An 18,069-nucleotide genomic window follows, 5' to 3' on the forward strand; every position below is an offset into this window, starting at 1 on the left:
ATTGATGATGATGATGAGTAGACAGGAGCCACTCATGACCCTGTGAACCTGAGAGAACCAGGAAGGAACTTTAGGCATGTGACGGGAAGCAGAGGACAAAGGTTGGGAAATGGAAGTAGCAATTTATTCATTCGATCGTATTTACTGAGCACTTACTGTGTGCAGAGCACTGTACTAAGCGCTTGGGAAGAACAAGTTGGCAACATATAGAGACGATACCAGTAGTAGCATTTTAGTTCCTCCAGGGTGAATGCGTTGTATTACGCACTTGGAAAGTGTAGAATATAGTCGCTTGTTCTCTACCAAAAAGGAGTTTATATTCTAATTGGGGTGACTGTTATAAAAACATTTACAAGTAAAATAAGCAGAATACATAATTGGGCATCCAACAGCAAAAACATAGATACGTAGGCCAAAGACACGGCCGATATATGGTTAGATTGGGAAAAAAATAATTTGCGTTTAGGGACTTGGGAGAAACAGGCTGTTTGAATAAATTGTTATTGTTAATACTGCACCTGTCTAGGGATCTGCGCACTATATCTTTGAACCCATGTGAAAAAAATAAAGGAAAAGCTCCAGGACTTTCTGGCTAGCCGAGAAATGTCTGAACTCAGCCGGACTGTAACAGATATAAATAAAAGATTGTTTCTCTATATGCAGACCGGAGTGAAGTGAGCCTCAAAAATCTAATCCAGATCTGGATCTCGGATTGCTTGTCCTTACACTGAAGTTCCTGGGGAGCCAGGAAGCTCTGGGGATTCTGGGCGCATTATTCCCACGAGAGAATTTGGATCCCTTGGAATTTTGGTCCTTAATCTTAAACCTGCCTGGGGCTGCCAAGGTAGAAATGCTTTGCGTTACCTGGAGAGACAGGCAGATGGGAACTGGCCCATCTCTAAATCCCATTAGAGGAGTATCAGATCTATCAAAGATGCTCTCGCTTGTTAATTGATTCGTTCGATGGATTTTGAGTTAATTTATACCTAGGAAAATGGACAACTGGGACAATTGCCAAATAAGAAATGAAAACAATTGCCCAAATTAGCTGGATATTTTCCTAGGTCTTATTCTGGGTTTATGTTATCAAAATAACAAGTTTGATCACCATCATCATCGATCGTATTTATTGAGCGCTTACTATGTGCAGAGCACTGTACTAAGCGCTTGGGAAGTCCAAGTTGGCAACATGTACAGACAATCCCTACCCAACGGTGGGCTCACAGTCTAGAAGGGGGAGGCGGAGAACAAAACCAAACATACTAACAAAATAAAATAAATGGATCAAGTAAAATAAATAAATAAATAAATGGAGTAATAAATATGTACAAACATATATCCATATATACAGGAGCTGTGGGGAAGGGAAGGAGGTAAGATGGGGGGATGGAGAGGGGGACGAGGGGGAGAGGAAGGAAGGGGCTCAGTCTGGGAAGGCCTCCTGGAGGAGGTGAGCTCTCAGCAGGGCCTTGGAGGGAGGAAGAGAGCGAGCTTGGCGGATGTGTGGAGGGAGGGCATTCCAGGACCGGGGGAGGACGTGGGCCGGGGGTGAGGGGCACGCCCCGATCACTAGAAAGACACGCCCCGATCACGTGCGCGGCACGGCCCCATCACGTGACAGGCAGGCTCCAATCACGCGCCCGCCACGCCCCGATCGCGTGCACGCCAAGCCCCGATCGCGTGCACGCCACGCCCCGATGACGTGGCAGGCACGCCCCGATCACGTGATCGGGGCGTGTCTGTCACGTGATTGGGGCGTGCCGCGCACGTGATTGGGGCGTGCCGCGCACGTGAACGGGGCGTGTCTGTCACGTGATCGGGGCGTGCCTGTCACGTGATCGGGGCGTGCCGCGCACGTGATCGGGGCGTGCCGCGCACGTGATCGGGGCGTGCCGCGCACGTGATCGGGGCGTGCCGCGCACGTGATCGGGGCGTGCCGCGCACGTGATGGGGGCGTGCCTGTCACGTGACCGGGGCGTGTCTGTCACCTGATCGGGGCGTGCCGCGCACGTGATCGGGGCGTGTCTGTCACGGGATCGGGGCGTGCCGCGCACGTGATCGGGGCGTGCCGCGCACGTGATCGGGGCGTGTCTGTCACGTGATCGGGGCGTGTCTGTCACGTGATCGGGGCGTGGCGCGCACGTGATCGGGGCGTGCCTGTCACGTGATCGGGGCGTGCCGCGCACGTGATCGGGGCGTGTCTGTCACGTGACCGGGGCGTGCCGCGCACGTGATCGGAGCGTGCCTGTCACGTGATCGGGGCGTGCCTGTCACGTGACCGGGGCGTGTCTGTCACCTGATCGGGGCGTGCCGCGCACGTGATCGGGGCGTGCCTGTCACGTGACCGGGGCGTGCCGCGCACGTGACCGGGGCGTGTCTGTCACGTGATCGGGGCGTGCCTGTCACGTGATCGGGGGCGTGCCGCGCACGTGATCGGGGCGTGCCGCGCACGTGATCGGGGCGTGTCTGTCACGTGATCGGGGGCGTGCCGCGCACGTGATCGGGGCGTGCCGCGCACGTGATCGGGGCGTGCCTGTCACGTAATCGGGGGCGTGCCGCGCACGTGATCGGGGCGTGCCTGTCACGTGACCGGGGCGTGTCTGTCACGTGATCGGGGCGTGCCGCGCACGTGATCAGGGCGCGTCTGTCACGGGATCGGGGCGTGCCTGTCACGTGATCGGGGCGTGTCTGTCACGTGATCGGGGGCGTGTCTGTCACGTGATCGGGGGCGTGCCGCGCACGTGATCGGGGTGTACCGCGCACGTGATCGGGGCGTGCCGCGCACGTGATCGGGGCGTGTCTGTCACGGGATCGGGGCGTGCCTGTCACGTGATCGGGGGCGTGCCGCGCACGTGATGGGGGCGTGTCTGTCACGGGATCGGGGCGTGCCTGTCACGTGATCGGGGCGTGCCTGTCACGTGGTCGGGGCGTGCCTGTCACGTGATCGGGGCGTGTCTGTCACGTGGTCGGGGCGTGGCGCGCACGATTATTGCATTTGTTAAGCTCTATGTGCCAGGCTCTGTACTAAGCACTGGGGTGGATACAAGCCAGTTGGGTTGGATCCAGTCCCTGTCCCATGTGGGGCTCACAATCTCAATCCCCATTTTACAGATGACGTCACTGAGGCCCAGAGAAGTGAAGTGACTTCCAACTCTAACTTACTCCCTGTCCGGCAATCTTCTCTAACCCACCACTGACTCTTTACCCAGGTCCTCCCATTGGCATCGAATTCCCTCCCACTTGGTATTCTGCAGTCCACCTCTCCCCATCTTCAAAGCCCTCCTAAGATCACCTCTCCTCCCAGAGGCCTTTCCCGACTAAGCCCTCATTTCCCCAGCCTCCCTTCCTGCTACATCGTCTGTGCCCTTGGATCTATACCATTTAACAGTTGATACCCGGCCCACGGCATTTACATACATATCCTTATGCTGCCATTACCCCTAGCTATAATTTCATGTCAGTTTCCCTTTCTAGAGGTAAGCTCCTAGTGGATAGACATCTACCAACTCTATTGTATCATGCTTCCCTAAATGTTTAGTGCACTGTCCTGCACACTGCAAGCACTCAAACACCGCTAATTGCCATTGCCCAGTCTCACCCGTTTGGTTTGTCAGCGAACACCGTGTCTGCTAGGCTCAGTGCTTGTGATAGATACTTCTTCTCTTTGGCATCAGCTGCAACTCATTCCACCTAATCCATGGCCTTACCAAGACTATTTCTAGAGTTGTATTTGATACGTTGAGAGAGGGGTGGGCAAATCTTGGCACACAGCCTGAATCTGGCCTGCCAAGCGATTCACTCTAACCTGCAGAGTGGTTTGGTTGCAGAAGTGGCAGTAGTTTGTCTGTAGCTGGTGACTGATGTTTGCCCTGGGCCATCCCACCAGGTCAAAGCCCTGATCTCCACCCCAACCCATAAAAGGTTTGAAGAATTCAGAAAGTAGTCATCTGCCCAAATCTATTACCCACCTCTGGAGTGAAGGCTGCTGCTATTTCTGGTTGGCTCTTCTTGAGTGCTTCTTTGACAAACTTTGGTGAAATCTGGTGGAGAAAATCTGGCCTTTATGACCATTCAAGTTCTCAAGGATTTAGGAAAGTGGAATGACTTATATAACCCTTTCCTTCTCGTTCCGACTGAGGAACTAAGGCTTGATATAAAACAGTAACCTGGAGAGTTAAGGCAAATTTCCCAGAATCTACCACAGTGCTTAATACAGTGCTTGGCACACAATAAGCACTGCACAAACACCACAATTATCACGGTGGGAAATCACTGCTCAAGGCTTAAGGACAGAAATTCTGCATTGTCAAAGGGCGGATGAAAGTCACCCCTCAAGGTACTCTGGTGTCTTCCAATTACCTCCTTTGAAGAAGTCTCAAGAAAAAACACAAAAGGTAAAACATGATGTAAAGTTTATATACAAGAATATAATGTTTATCTGAAATATTTACAGTGTTGGTTAAAGCAATATTTTACAACTTTTAGGTAAATCACTAGGTATGTTACAGGTTGGCTACAAATTAAGTAAATTTTAAAAAACAAAGCTACAAGTTGTTTTCAGATGTTACAAAACTTATCTGGTTTACCTTATATCTGAAGAAATCATGCCGTGAACACAGGTTAATGTGCTTTTATCAATGCAAGAACTGTACTTGGAAATGTAATACCACATGCAAAAATTATAACTTGGTGACATAAGGTGTAAAGTAGCTGATGAAAGCTGATGAGATTTGTGATGAGAAAGATGTTGAGATAATAGCCAGCTCTATCTCAACTGTTTTATTACACACGATAGAGACTGGGTATATAGAGAAATCAAGCAATATGCAGTTAACTGCATGTAAGTGAAAGGTAAAATACCAGTCATCCTAAATGAAGGAAAAAGAAAAAAAAAACACCCACCAGATCCATCACATTTGCACCAAATTCAAAAAGTAGCTTTAACACAATTAGTTTAATACTTCACAAACAATCATAATTTTAATGTTTTAATATATACAAAATTTGGACTTTTTCTGTATTGTAAATGAAAACTGCTATTGATTTCCCAGGCCTCCTGGAACCTTGCAACTCAGGAAATGCTGGGGTGAGAAGGTGCGTATGGATGGGTGGGTAGCGGCGGTGATGGGCAGTGGCGGTGGTGGGGACGGGTGAAGGGGGGCATTAAGGCAAGGAGTGGTGAGAGTAAGTAGTCCTAGATTGGGGGGGACCAGACTCGCTCTGTCAGGACAGGCTCGGGTGCGGGCTCGCCAGGAAAGGACTAGCACTGGAGCTTGCGGATACTGCGGGAGATCCGCTTAAATTCACGCTGGCCTTTCTGCCACCGCTTGACCGAGGTGATCACTAGCTCTCCACCCTGCTTCTGTCCCATGACGAGATAGGGTGCGTGGATGTCATTCATCTCCTCGCAGGTGCACTGCAGGCTGTCTTTGAGCCAGAGCACCGACTTCTTCAGATCCCTTTCGGACACCCCATTCAGCTTGTAGATGGTCTTGCTCTTTGTTTCCAAGATGATCTTGGTGTCTCTATTGATGTAGGTTATCTCCTTCACTTTTATCTTCAATGCTAATGAGAAAAGAAGTTGGAGAGGAGCATTGTGTGAGAGGGAAGCAGAGGGAACTAGAAGAGGGGGAGAGAGAGGGGTCCCCCCACACCATGAGTCAATCTTTCTCCCTTTCCCCCATTAATACATACAAAGATGACCTGGGGGTGGGTGGGTTTCCTTTGCTAATGAAACTGTCAGGGTCTGACAGATTGGGCAGGCAGCAGCAGGTGGCTTCATTTCTATAGCCTCAAAGGGCTTGCCAAGAACTTTGTTTCCAATCAACCATCATCTTTTATTTTTGGTCTCAATTAACCTTTCTTCTAGTTTTCCAGCATTTGCAGAAAGAGGACATATGTTTGCATGTAGATAATATGTGTTACATGGTTTGTCCAGCAATTGACTTTTCCTATTGGAAACTTCAGCATGAAAAGAAATGTCTGACTCTTAGGTGAAATGTGATCCCTTCTGTGGCTGTAAAATTTAAACTCAATTTATTACATCGGAGAGGTTTTTGGACAAACCTGTAAGGAAATTGTATTACACAATCATTGTTTTCTAAAGAACAGATTACAGGGAAGGAGAATTGATCTTACAGCTGCATTTGATTTGGTAAAGTAACTAGGAGAAAAAATATGAAAGACTGTTTAAGAGCACAACATGTTTAGCTGTAAAAGTGGTTCTCTGAATACCTCATCGTCATATGCTATCATTTGTCTGTCCAAGACACTTACAGATCATATATGTACCATATCCCAGATGGATATGTAAACTCATTAGAACGCTAAGACTAAGTAACTGATTTGCTATGAAGGACACACCTTACAAGTCACAAACAGGATTCTTTTAAAGAATAAAAATAACCCAAATGTGTATCTTTTGTAATTAGATGTCATGATCATAAGGGTCCCATAGAGTTAGTCTGAAGAGCCAGGAAAAGCAAAACTACAGAATTCTCAAACTACGTCACTGAGTGGACCATACCATATGTGTTCCAAAGAATCTTACTATCTCTGCCGAGAGTTCGGTATATACAGTAAATAGGAAATGATACCACGATAATCATAACTTTTAGACTTCTGACAAGTTTACATCTGTAGTTTAATGCTGTCAATTACGTGCAGAACAAATGCTCTATTGATGCAAGTTTAATGACAGCGTTAAACTAGCATCAGTAGAGGATTTGTTTTGCACGTAATTCCTTGGGCCTTTAGGGAAAGACATAAATTTAAGAAGGGACTCTTCCTCTACTATGAAATATCTAAACCTCATTTACTTTACAGTCAAACAATAGGCTGCTGGGACTTTCACAACCTTGGCTTTGCCCGCATGTGTGCAGCGGTACTAGTTCCCAGTGCTTACAAGACTTAAGTCATGGAAAAAGCCAAGTAATCTAAACATAGTGGAAATTTCATATTGTGTGTTCAAAGGCAATTTTAAACAGCTTTGGCTGGATCTTACTGCCTGCTGAATCTCTACTTAGGGAATGAGAAAGGAGGGAAGCTGGGCAGGGGGAGACTGTTTATAAATTACCTCTGAGATCCCTTCTCGGTACTGACAGGGCTTGCAGAAAGTTCCCGCTGTTAAAGTCAACCACTTTTTGAGTTACACTGTGGCTCGGTGTCGGGAAGCATGTGTTTATTTCACCCTCTCCCTATTCTTAAATAGCCAGCCTTGATTTGACCCAGATTTCCATAAAGAAAAACCCTCTCAGAGCTGGATTCGAACTTGCAAATTCAAAAAGTCAGCTTTCTGCAATTTTGGAGGATTCAGATAGAAAATTGTTTGTTACCTGAAAGTTAGAATGATTGTGTGTCAGACAGGCCTGTGGGCTGGAGCAGAGGGGTCCTGACAATTAACCCGCTGCAAAAATTATCCAGTACTTTGTTGAGATGGAATAGGTACGGTTTACACAAGCACATCACTACCAATATTTTTGCCTGGTAAGAGGCACAGATACATTTTAAAAACCGCTGACTTTGGACCTGAAGCAAGCTTCACTGACTCTCTGAACCTCAGTTTCCTTAGCCTCAAACCGACCCCATAGTGTAGTTGTGAGGGAATAGGTGATTGTAAAGCAGTTTGTCGATTATAGAGGGAAGTTTTGGGATCTCAACCCTGGAAGGAGCTTTCCAGTTGGGAATAGGAGTACCCAAGCCAAGACACTCAAAACACCTGGTAGTACTTGCCCAGGCATCTTAAATAAGCTCCGTAGTATTTGTTTTACTAAGATGAGATTATTCCTTCTGTGCATTTGTTGTTGTTATTGTTGTTGTTTTGAAAACCACTAGCCCTCTTTAACACTAACAAATTGTTTATTGCAGCGTTCCTGTTTTTGTTTTAGTTCTCCATTCTGGATCATCTGGGTGTCAACGTCTCAAGGTGTGTGGTCAAAAGATGATCTCTTTTTATCTGGTCTCTCCCCTGCAGTACAGATATGGCACAGAATGCCTTTTTGTCTAGTATTTATATTTTTGACACCCAATCTCCTCTGTTGCAGCTCCTATCACTGAGTTCCACAGCTCAGAAATAGGTCCCCTGTCCATCCAGATCAGGGAGGGAATGCAATGATTCCGGAGTGAGTGGGTGGGAGTCAGGGAGAGATTGAGGGAGGTGGGGGGAGGCAGGGGTCCCTTTAGATACACTCTAGGTTTGGGCAAACTGGCCTACTTTTACAAAGTGGCGTGTGTGTCATCATTATTTTATGGTGCATGCCTAGCATAATACTTAGGATGTCACATGTGTCTCCAGGTCCAATATTTTTGGGTATCATCAGGGACCACCTTCCTCTCCCTGCCCTTCCCCTGCCCCCTACTTCAAGTCTCACTAGGCAGCTTAGAGGAGGGGCAGAGGACAACAATGCTTATCAACTTGTGATGAAAGTGAGGGGCTCTGGCTCACCTAAATGGTGCCTTGAAAAAAAATGACTGAAAAATAAAAGGAGCTGGCCCGGATGACCTCCTGATATCTCTTCTAGTTCTGTGATTCTGTGACTAATAATGGAGTACGAAGTCCAAAAGAGTTGCATGTAGTCCTTGAACCGGTGTTTGCCACCTCAAACTTTATACAATTTTTCTGTTTGTCATCCCTTTAGTATAGTACAAAAAAAATCTTCAGAAATCACTGACTTCTAAATCACTGTGGGAGAGCTTATTCTCCATATATTCTTCCCTAATTCTATACAAATTTAAAGCCTCTCTACTCAGTGAGCATATTACTACTCATGAGAAAGTGAATGCTGATTGGACTTGTGGGAGCAGATTTGTATATGGATTCTTATAGGCATGAGAAGATACCTGTAGGAGTTTTTGCTCCTACTTCTCCTCTTAGTCTATCAGTGGTATTTATTGAGCATTTATTATGTGCAGAGCACCGTACTAAGCACTCGTGAAAGTGCTGCCTCACTCGAAGGCCAAAAGTGACATCCTAACTCCCTGCTGCCACCTCAGTGCCTTGAGGAGTCCTGGGCCTGGGGGAGCCTTCAGAAGCAGCTCTGAATGTCTCTGCTTCTCTAGCCAACACATTTGAAAGCTTGGGCCACATTCCAGGTCATCCCCACAGCAGGTTTCCAGGGCCACACCCCCACCTGCAAACTTTGCTGGTTGAGAAAGCAGAGAACACGGGGAAGGAAGGTGGCCGATACTTCCGCAGTGAGGGACCCCAAGAAGGTTTGCTAGCAGGCACGCAAATGGGGCACACTGTGTCTAGTAGTCAAATATCTGAATATTAGTATTTATTGATTGTCTTAAGATTGTAAATTGCCAAGGGCTAATAAGTGGCTCTGAGGTAAGTCCCACCCAACCCTTCCCCTCACATGTCTTGACCTGAGTTGGGGGAACTGAGCTGGGCACTCTTCCAACTCCCTTTCCCCCACTCTACTGCTCATCTTCCACCATACAGCAGAAAGGCTGTAACTCAGGGTATTTATTGTCCCATGAGACCTATGTCGTACCAGGGCCTCTTCTGTATCTTGCTAACGTGTGTTCTTACCTTTGCCTTTGAAAATGTATCTAGTGCTGCAGGCTTAAAAAATCAAAGCTTTGCAAATAACACCTTTAAATTGTTGTACTTAGTATGAATCGGTGGGGGGTGATTTCTTTTCAAAACATAGCAAAAGCTCTGCTTATGTTCCTCTTTAGTTTTCCCATCTGAAAAGCAAACAATGTCTACTGTGCTTTTACATATACTGCATGTTACCTAAGCAGATTTAATGTACTATAAGAAACTACAGTGCTATCACTAGAGGGTAATTCAGGTCATTTGAAGTTTCATTTTTGAATGATTTTATAAGTTAATTTTTTTGACTGCGCCTCATGTGCTGGCATCGGAGAATGGTTGGCAAGTCGTTCATGGGTGTGGCTAAAATCTGTGGTTCAGAGCATGCGGCTTTAATTGACAGTTCTATTTCTACTTACCAAAATCATTTTTACAAAGGGTTTCCATGATGTCATTATCATCGTCGTTTTTGTTTTTGCAGGCTTCACATACCTTAGGTGCTAGAAATACAAAAAACAGTCTTCATTCAATAGATTTAGTTAAAAGGGGACAGCAGGTGGCGTGTGGAAAACACTGAATTGAGCACACTCATCTATGGGTTTGGTTAGACCACCATTTGACTTGTTCCTTAGCATTTACCTCCCTCTGAGGTCACATATTCTCATCAAAAGAACGTTCTCTTGAAGAAAGTGGATCCATCATGCCCTGGTTGGATAGAGCATCTTAACTTTGATATTTGAAAGTCAAATTACGGTTGCGGTAGTAACGTACTGTATCAATGCATTCTAAGTGCAAACTATGGCACGTGTGAGTCCCCCTAAAGCAGAATTTCAGAGGGATATACAGGTGTACACGATCTACTTTTAATGGGACAGCATGAATGTTGCCTGAATTTGATGGAAGCAGATTTACATACTCTAGTTTTGTTTCATCAACCCCACATGACACCTCCTGAAACTGCTGCTCCTCCACCTCCACAAAACCTGGTAAAGAAGTCAGGCATAAGTAATAATAATAATTATGGTATTTGTTAAACACTTACTATGTGCCAGGCACTGTACTAAGCGCTGGGGTGGAACAACAAATCAGGTTGGATACAGGGGCTCACAGTTTCAATCCTCATTTTACAGGTGAGGTAACTGAGGCAACAGAGAAGTGAAGTGACTTATCCAAAGCCACACAACAGACAACTGGCAGAGCTGGGATTAGAACCCATGACCTTCTGATTCCCAGTCCCGTGCTCTAGCCACTAACACCCTGCTGCTTCCCCAGTGATTTGCAGCTAGCTTTGTCCTTGTCGATTGAGAAGGGATTTCCCGCTGTAGAGTGGGCAGGGAACTGGTCTATCAAGTGTTACACTGTACTCTCCCAAGCGCTTATGCACACAGTAAGCACTCAAATGCAATTGACTGATTCTGCCATACCAAGTGTTCTTCTCACCTTTGGGGGAGATTTATAACGATGTATGTCCAACCCGCTTTTGCCCCTTCCCTCTCCCTCCTACTGAGAAAATACCAGTAGATATCTGGGTTCTAATCGTGTTAACGTGCCTGCTGTGTGATCTGGGGCAAGTCTCAACTTCTCTGTGCCCTAGTTTCCACATCTGTAAATGGGGAATTGAAATACTCACTCTCTTTCCCCCTTCGAGCCCTAAGCGGGGCAGAGATTGTAGCCAACCTGATTACCTTGTACTTACCCTAGTGCTTAGCACGGTGCTGGACACATAATAAACACTTAATGAATCTCCCAATTAATGCTGTTACTGCAGCAGAGCTCAATCTCTGTCTGCCTCTATTAAACCATTAAATGAGGCCCTGAATAGCAAAGAGAGATTGAAACCTATTTTTAAATCTGAATGGTAGGTAAAAGGATTACAAGTTTTGTGAGTGGATTATTGCCACCTTTGGAAAGGCACCTGGCTTGAAACCCATCCAAAACTTGGTTTTATCAGAGTGTTGGGGAATAACGGGGTCTATATAACTCTGTCACCTCACAGCTTTTTGCCAGATTTTCTTAATAATGGAACAGTTTCACATACAGATGGGCCAAATTATTTTCATTTTTTTCCCCTCTCATTCATTCAAAGTCTCAGAGCTGCCAAATGGAGGCCAATATCATCATGCCCCATCGCATGATCAAAATCAAGTGTGGTGGAGCTGTCAAGGTGACTCTGAACCCTCAAGCAGGGAATCTCAGAGGGTGTGTGGGCTGAGTTACATCTGTCAAAAGCTTTTGGGTCAGTGAACGAATCAAAGATTACGTTTGTCCACACTCATTTCAATATATACTGTTTAGCTGGAAGACTCATTACCACACGATGCTTTCTAAAGAAAACCCTTTTTTATAACATTGGAAGGGATTTTATTGTGTTTTGGAAATAGCAAGGAAAAATACCCATGTATATAAACTTTTTTTGTTTGTTTTTTCAGAGAACAAGAAAGTCCTATGTAAAGCAATGGTGGAACAGAGTAATACAAAACAAAAGGGGAGGGGAAGAACCACAACATTTCCATTAAGAGCTTTAGGAATGTATATAAAACGTTACTAACCTGCTTTGGTTGGTCTAGGGTATATGGTGGACAAATGTTCAAAAAATGTCAAACATTTGCAGTAAATTAGAAATCTAACCAATAAGATGATTGCGAGCTCACAATGCATGCCAGGAAAGATTGCTAAGCAACTTTGCATTTTCTTTAACTAATGATGGCTGTAGAAAGCAATTAGAGATTGAAAAGGAGATCCTGCTGAAGGCCCTGAAAGGGATTAGGGAGTCCCCTTTCCATCCCAAGAGGAACCCAAATCAGTTCAGGCACATTGTGTATTTTTTTCCTTTCGGGAAGAATATCAAGAGCGCATGAGGTTTTCATTGCTTTGATGGCTTTTGCACAGGAACCCCTCTCCCCCCGCTCTTTTTTAAAAACTTGGGAAACTCTCTTTTGCATGATTTGTTACAGCTAATTAAAACCAGCCCTAAGATAAAAGGCAATAGTCCGGGGGAAAGATTAATCAAGGGACTATAGATTTGTGTCTTCTTCGTGTCTTTCTTCATTAGAACATCCGACTTGGACCCTGACACCGCCTGCTTCCCCCGACTTCACTTTTCAGAGAGAGAGAGAGAGAGAGAGCCCACAGTTTGAATCCTGTTAATTCCAACAATCTTTGGTGTACCTTCAAAGCATCTCTCCTAAAGGAGCTGCTTCTGGGACGAGCCCTTCCCGCCCCGGAGTCCCTTTCAAAGTGAGCTGGAAATGGGCCAGGGGCGACTGTAGGGATGACTGTAGGCATCTTTGGGGGTCGGAGCCGAGGGGCGATGGTTGGGGGGAGGGAAGGGGGACTGGCATGCTACCGAAGTTCAGCAGAGGCCCCGGGCGAGGAGTGTCGGGGGATCCAAGCTCGGACTGTGAGCCCACTATTGGGGAGGGACTGTCTCTATATGTTGCCAACTTGTACTTCCCAAGCGCTTAGTCCAGTGCTCTGCATCATCATCAATCGCATTTATTGAGCGCTTACTGCGTGCAGAGCACTGGACTAAGCGCTTGGGAGGTACAAATTGGCAACATATAGAGACAGTCCCTACCCAACAGTGGGCTCACAGTCTAAAAGACTGCACACAGTAAGCGCCCAGTAAATACGATTGATGATGATGATGACCCCGACTCTCGGAGCTGCGGAGGGCAATATTGAGCGAGGGGGGCACAGGAGGGAAGGACGGGCCCAGCGCTTAGAACAGTGCCTGGCACATAGTGAGCGCTTAGCCAATACCAGCAGCAGCAGCAGCAGCAGCATCCCAGCCGCTGCCACTACTGCGGGGGAAGGGATCCAAGGGGGGGCGGGGGTGCCGGGGGGGCGGTGGCATCGGCTCTTACCTTCCTCGGTGGGCGGCAGGAGGTGGTCGCCGCTGGCCAGGGGGATGCAGAGGTCATTGTCGAGCGGGAAGCGGTCACACTCGAGCATGTCCGGCCACGGGAAGCCGAAGGCGGACATGACCGGGGCGCAGCGGTCCTTCACCTGGACACAGAGCGAGTGGCACGGCTGGATGGTCTCGTCCAAGTCGTCCAGGCAGACGGGGGCGAACAGGGAGCAGAGGAACTTCTTGGTGTCCGGGTGGCACTGCTTCATGACCAGCGGGATCCAGGCGCCCGCCTGCTCCAGCACCTCCTTCATGGTCTCGTGGCCCAGCAGGTTGGGCAGCCGCATGTTCTGGTACTCGATGCCGTGGCACAGCTGCAGGTTGGCCGGGATGGGCTTGCAGTTGCTTCTCTTGTAGGAGAAGTCGGGCTGCCCGAACAGGAACAGTCCCCGGGCCGGGCCCAGCCACAGCGTCGCCAGGGAGAGCAGGACCAGCCAGCCGGGGCCCGGAGGCATCGCGGAGGGAGGAGGAACAAGGGGAAAGGGGGCAGGAAGCGCGGGAAGGACCCAGGGGTGGATGGAGCCGGCAAGGCCCGAGGGACCGGAGGGTGGAGCCGGCAAGGATGGAGAGATGGATGCAGAGGGCAAGGATGGAGCCAGCAAGGATGGAGACAGCAAGAGTGGAGGGAAGGACGGAGCCAGCAAGGATGGAGGGAAGGATGGAGCCAGCAAGGATGGAGGGAAGGATGGAGCCAGCAAGGATGGAGAGAGAGCAAGGATGGAGCGAAGGATAGAGTGAGCAAGGGTGGAGGGAAGGACGCAGCCAGCAAGGATGGAGCGAGCAAGGATGGAGGGAGGGCTCAAGGAAGGGAAAGAGGGAGGGACGGCCACCTAGGCCCGTCGACTCCCCTGTCCCCTACCCCGTGCCCCTAGCCGGAGCCCCGGCGCGGCGTGGCCGGAGACAAAGTGTCTGCGGGAGGGCCGAGTGTGCCTGGCCGTGTGCGGGGAAGCCACAGAGACCCAGACACACAGACAGACGGAGACGACAAGAGACAGAGATTCGCGCTCCCGGCTCCCCCGGCCCTACATTCGGGGCTTCGGGACCCGGGGGCTCTCAACCAGGGGGCCCAGACTGCTCGGGGGTCGGGCCAAAACGAGAGTTTTCTGGCCCTTTTTTATGCAAATTGAGTGAGGGGAAGGGAGGAGCCGCCCAGAGGAATCCGAGGAGGATTGGTCACTCCTCTCCGGCTCTTGTATTCCTCCGGGAGTCTCTCTCTCTTTTTCTCTCTCGCTCCCCCCACCCCCTTTCTCTTTTCCATTCTGGGCAGGAAATTGTTACAAGAAACGTTAAGCAGCGCGTGCTTTTAATGTTTTCAAACAAACACGACGATAATAACACCAGCCATTCCCACAGCCCGGCGGAGGCCGATGGACAAAGGGCCGGCGTTGGCTGCCGGAGCCGTTGTTCCCAGCGGACTAATCAATCAATCAATCAATCGTATTTATTGAGCGCTTACTGTGTGCAGAGCACTGTACTAAGCGCTTGGGAAGTACAAGTCGGCAACACATAGAGACAGTCCCTACCCAACGGTGGGCTCACAGTCTGGAAGGGGGAGACAGAGAGCAAAACCAAACATACTAACAAAATAAAATAAATAGAATAGATATGTACATGTAAGATAAATAGAGTAATAAATATGTACAAACATATATACATATATACAGGTGCTGTGGGGAAGGGAAGGAGGTAAGATGGGGGATGGAGAGGGGAGTGGACTAATGGACTAAGGTGGAGGAGGGCGCCCCTCCCCACTATAACTTCTTAAATAATAATTATTATTATGGTTCATTCATTCAATCGTATTTATTGAGCGTTTACTGTGTGCGGAGCACTGTACTGAGCGCTTGGGAAGTACAAATCGGCAACATGTAGAGATGGTCCCTACCCAATAACGGGCTCACAGTCTAGAAGGGGGAGATAATAATGATGGTATCTGTTAAGCGCTTACTCTGTGCCAAGCACTGTTCTAAGCGTTGGGTAGATACAAGGTGATCAGGGTGTCCCAACGTGGGGCTCACAGTCTTTATCCCCCATTTGACAGATGAGGTAACTGAAGCACAGAGCAGGGAAGCGACTTGCCCAGGGTCACCCAGCAGACAAGTGGCGGAGCGGGATTAGATCCCACGACCTCTGACTCCCAAGCCCATCCTCTGGCTACTGAGCCACACTGCTTCTCTACCAGAGGGTCCCTGCCGAAAAGCCCGGTGCTTCTGCCCTCTGTCCATCACCGGCCCTGCCAGGGGGTGAAGCCCTGCTTGGCGGCTGCCACAGGGCTCTGTTTTTCGGACTGTGTCGGGGTATTTTCCCACAGCGCTTCCAAAGCCCCCTCCCCCAACCAGGAGTGGGGATCAGGGCTCCCGCAACCCCAGGACCGGCCCAGCCCTCACCTCTCTCATTCTGCCTTTTGCACAAAGCAGGAATTGTACTTCACAAGTGCTTAGTACAGTGCTCTGCAAACAGTAAGCGCTCAATAAATAGGATTGATTGATTGATTGATTGATTGAGCCCACCTGTCTGTAAGGATGGAGAGCGTGAGAAGCGTGGCGTCCTGGCTAGAGCACGGGCTTGGGAGTCAGTAGGCCTTGGGTTCTCATTCCGGCTCCACTACTTGTCTGCTGGGTGACCTTGGGAAAGTCACTTCACTTCTCTGCACCTTAGTTACCAATCTAGGTAGGAGCCCACCTGTATGTAAGGATGGAGAGCGTCAGAAGTGTGGCGTCCTGGCTAGAGCACGAGCTTGGGAGTCAGTAGGCCGTGGGTTCTCATTCCGGCTCCACTACTTGTCTGCTGAATGACCTTGGGCAAGTCACTTCACTTCTCTGCACCTCAGTTACCTCATCTGTAAAATGGGGATTGAGACTGTACCCCCTCCTCCCCCCTCCATGGGACGAGGGCTGTGTCAAACCTGATTTGCTTGTATCTACCCCAGCGCTTAATAGAGTGCCTGGCACATAGTAAGTGCTTAACAAATATCATAATTATTATTGTTATAAGTGGGGAGTGACTCCCTAAATGACGCCCGAGCTCCTTGTCCCCAAGCTTTTTTTCTTTTTCTCTCCCATGAGGCTTTCTCTGTTGCAGCGGCCCGGCAGTATAACTATTTATTCTTCCTGAATTTTCATTCTGTTTTACAACAGCTCTCAACCCGTTAATCACCCAACAAACCACCCCAATAGGTTTTTTTAATTTTTAGGGGGACTAATAATAATAATTATAATTATTATGGTACTTGTTAGGCACTGTTCTAAGGGCTGGGGTAGATAAAAGTTAATCAGCTAGGACACAGACCCTTGTCCCACATGGGGCTCTGAGTCTTAATCCCAATTTTACAGATTGAGGTAATTGAGGCCAAGAGAAGTTAAATGAGTTGCCCAAGGGCACACAGCAGATATGTGGAGGAGCTGGGATTAGAACCCCTGACGCTCCGACTTCCAGGCCTGTGGTCTATCCACTAGGCCATTCTGCTTCTCTAGATTTTTTACCGCATCAGCCTCAGTGGAGCGTTGCTTTCTCGGACCTTCCATGCCCAAGCATATCTAAAGGTTGCATGAATCCGCTACAGCAGACTTCCAGGCAAGATTGGGAAGTGGAAGACAAATTTATTTCCTGATCTCCTCCAGATACAACCAAGCTCCTAATCCTCCCAGCCCCTTCTCAAAGGTACCTCATCGACAAGAGAGATGCCTAAAAGGGAAGCAGCTTAGATTAATGGAAAGAGCCCGGGTTTGGGAGTCGGAGGTAATGGGTTCTAATCCCGGGTCCGCCACTGGTCAGCTGTGTGACTTTGGGCAAGTCACTTGACTTCTCTATGCCTCAGTTACCTCATCTGTAAAATGGGGTTGTCCCAAGTGGGACAACCTGATTACTTTGTATCTACCTCAGCGCTTAGAACAGAGTTCAGCACATAGTAAGCGCTTAACAAATGCCATCATTATTATTCAAAGGGGCATTGGCTCTCGAAGATCGGAGCTCAGGAGAGAAGAAGGGAGATGCCGGAGGCTTAGATGCCAAGGCTGCACCAGGAGGTAGCTCTGACACTGAAGGCCAGAGCTAAGGGACTCACTCGCCTTTGCTGTTTTCTGCAAGATTGCCCTCTCTTTCTATTAGGGCAGGAAAGCCGACCTCCCCAAGCGCAACCAATTCCAAACTCGGAAAAACAAACAAACCCTGGACCCCTTTCTTTCCCCTCCGCCTTCCCTTCCCCCGCATTATCCAACAACCAGCCTGTTGTTCGGGCTTTGTGGCGAGGGGCCAGGATTGGGAAGGCGGTGGAGGAGGAGGAGGGGGCGGAGAAAAAGAGAGGTAAGGGCAAAAGAGTCTCGTCTTCCCGCCCTTCTTGGCCGGTAGCCACAGTCCGGCCTCGAGGGACGCTTTCTCCGCGTGGACCATCGCCTCTCCAAAAGCCCTTCCACAGCCCCGGGCTAATGGGGCCCGAAGAACGGAGAATAATAATAATAATGATAATAATAATGATAATAATAATGATAATAATAATAATAATAATATTTGTTAAGCGCTTACTATGTGAAAAGCACTTGTTTTAAGCGCTGGGGCGGATACAAGGTGATCATTCATTCATTCGTATTTATTGAGCGCTTACTGTGTGCAGAGCACTGTACTA

General features: G+C 48.4%; 1 protein-coding gene across 1 annotated transcript; it reads right to left on the reverse strand.

Moving 5' to 3' along the window:
- Window positions 1-4,395: 4,395 nt before the first annotated feature.
- SFRP2 (secreted frizzled related protein 2) lies at window positions 4,396-14,503 on the reverse strand. Its single transcript, XM_038755436.1, has 3 exons — window positions 13,405-14,503; window positions 9,958-10,038; window positions 4,396-5,565 (listed from the first exon to the last, which is right to left on the reverse strand). The coding sequence occupies exons 1-3, from the start codon at window positions 13,901-13,903 to the stop codon at window positions 5,261-5,263; spliced, it is 885 nt and encodes a 294-aa protein (XP_038611364.1). The 5' UTR covers window positions 13,904-14,503; the 3' UTR covers window positions 4,396-5,260.
- Between the last annotated feature and the right edge of the window lie 3,566 nt (window positions 14,504-18,069).

This window comes from Tachyglossus aculeatus, chromosome 12, assembly GCF_015852505.1.
Source record: "Tachyglossus aculeatus isolate mTacAcu1 chromosome 12, mTacAcu1.pri, whole genome shotgun sequence".
NCBI classification, from domain to species: Eukaryota; Metazoa; Chordata; class Mammalia; order Monotremata; family Tachyglossidae; genus Tachyglossus; species Tachyglossus aculeatus.

Bases quoted from the DNA above. Each gene is read 5' to 3' on its own strand.
- SFRP2 (XM_038755436.1), bottom strand. From the start codon at position 13,903: ATGCCTCCGGGCCCCGGCTGGCTGGTCCTGCTCTCCCTGGCGACGCTG. The intron at 10,039-13,404 runs GTAAGAGCCGAT...TTGTATTTCTAG, and splicing joins CCTGCCGCCCACCGAGGAAG to CACCTAAGGTATGTGAAGCC. The intron at 5,566-9,957 runs GTAAGTAGAAAT...TTTTCTCATTAG, and splicing joins CCTTTGTAAAAATGATTTTG to CATTGAAGATAAAAGTGAAG.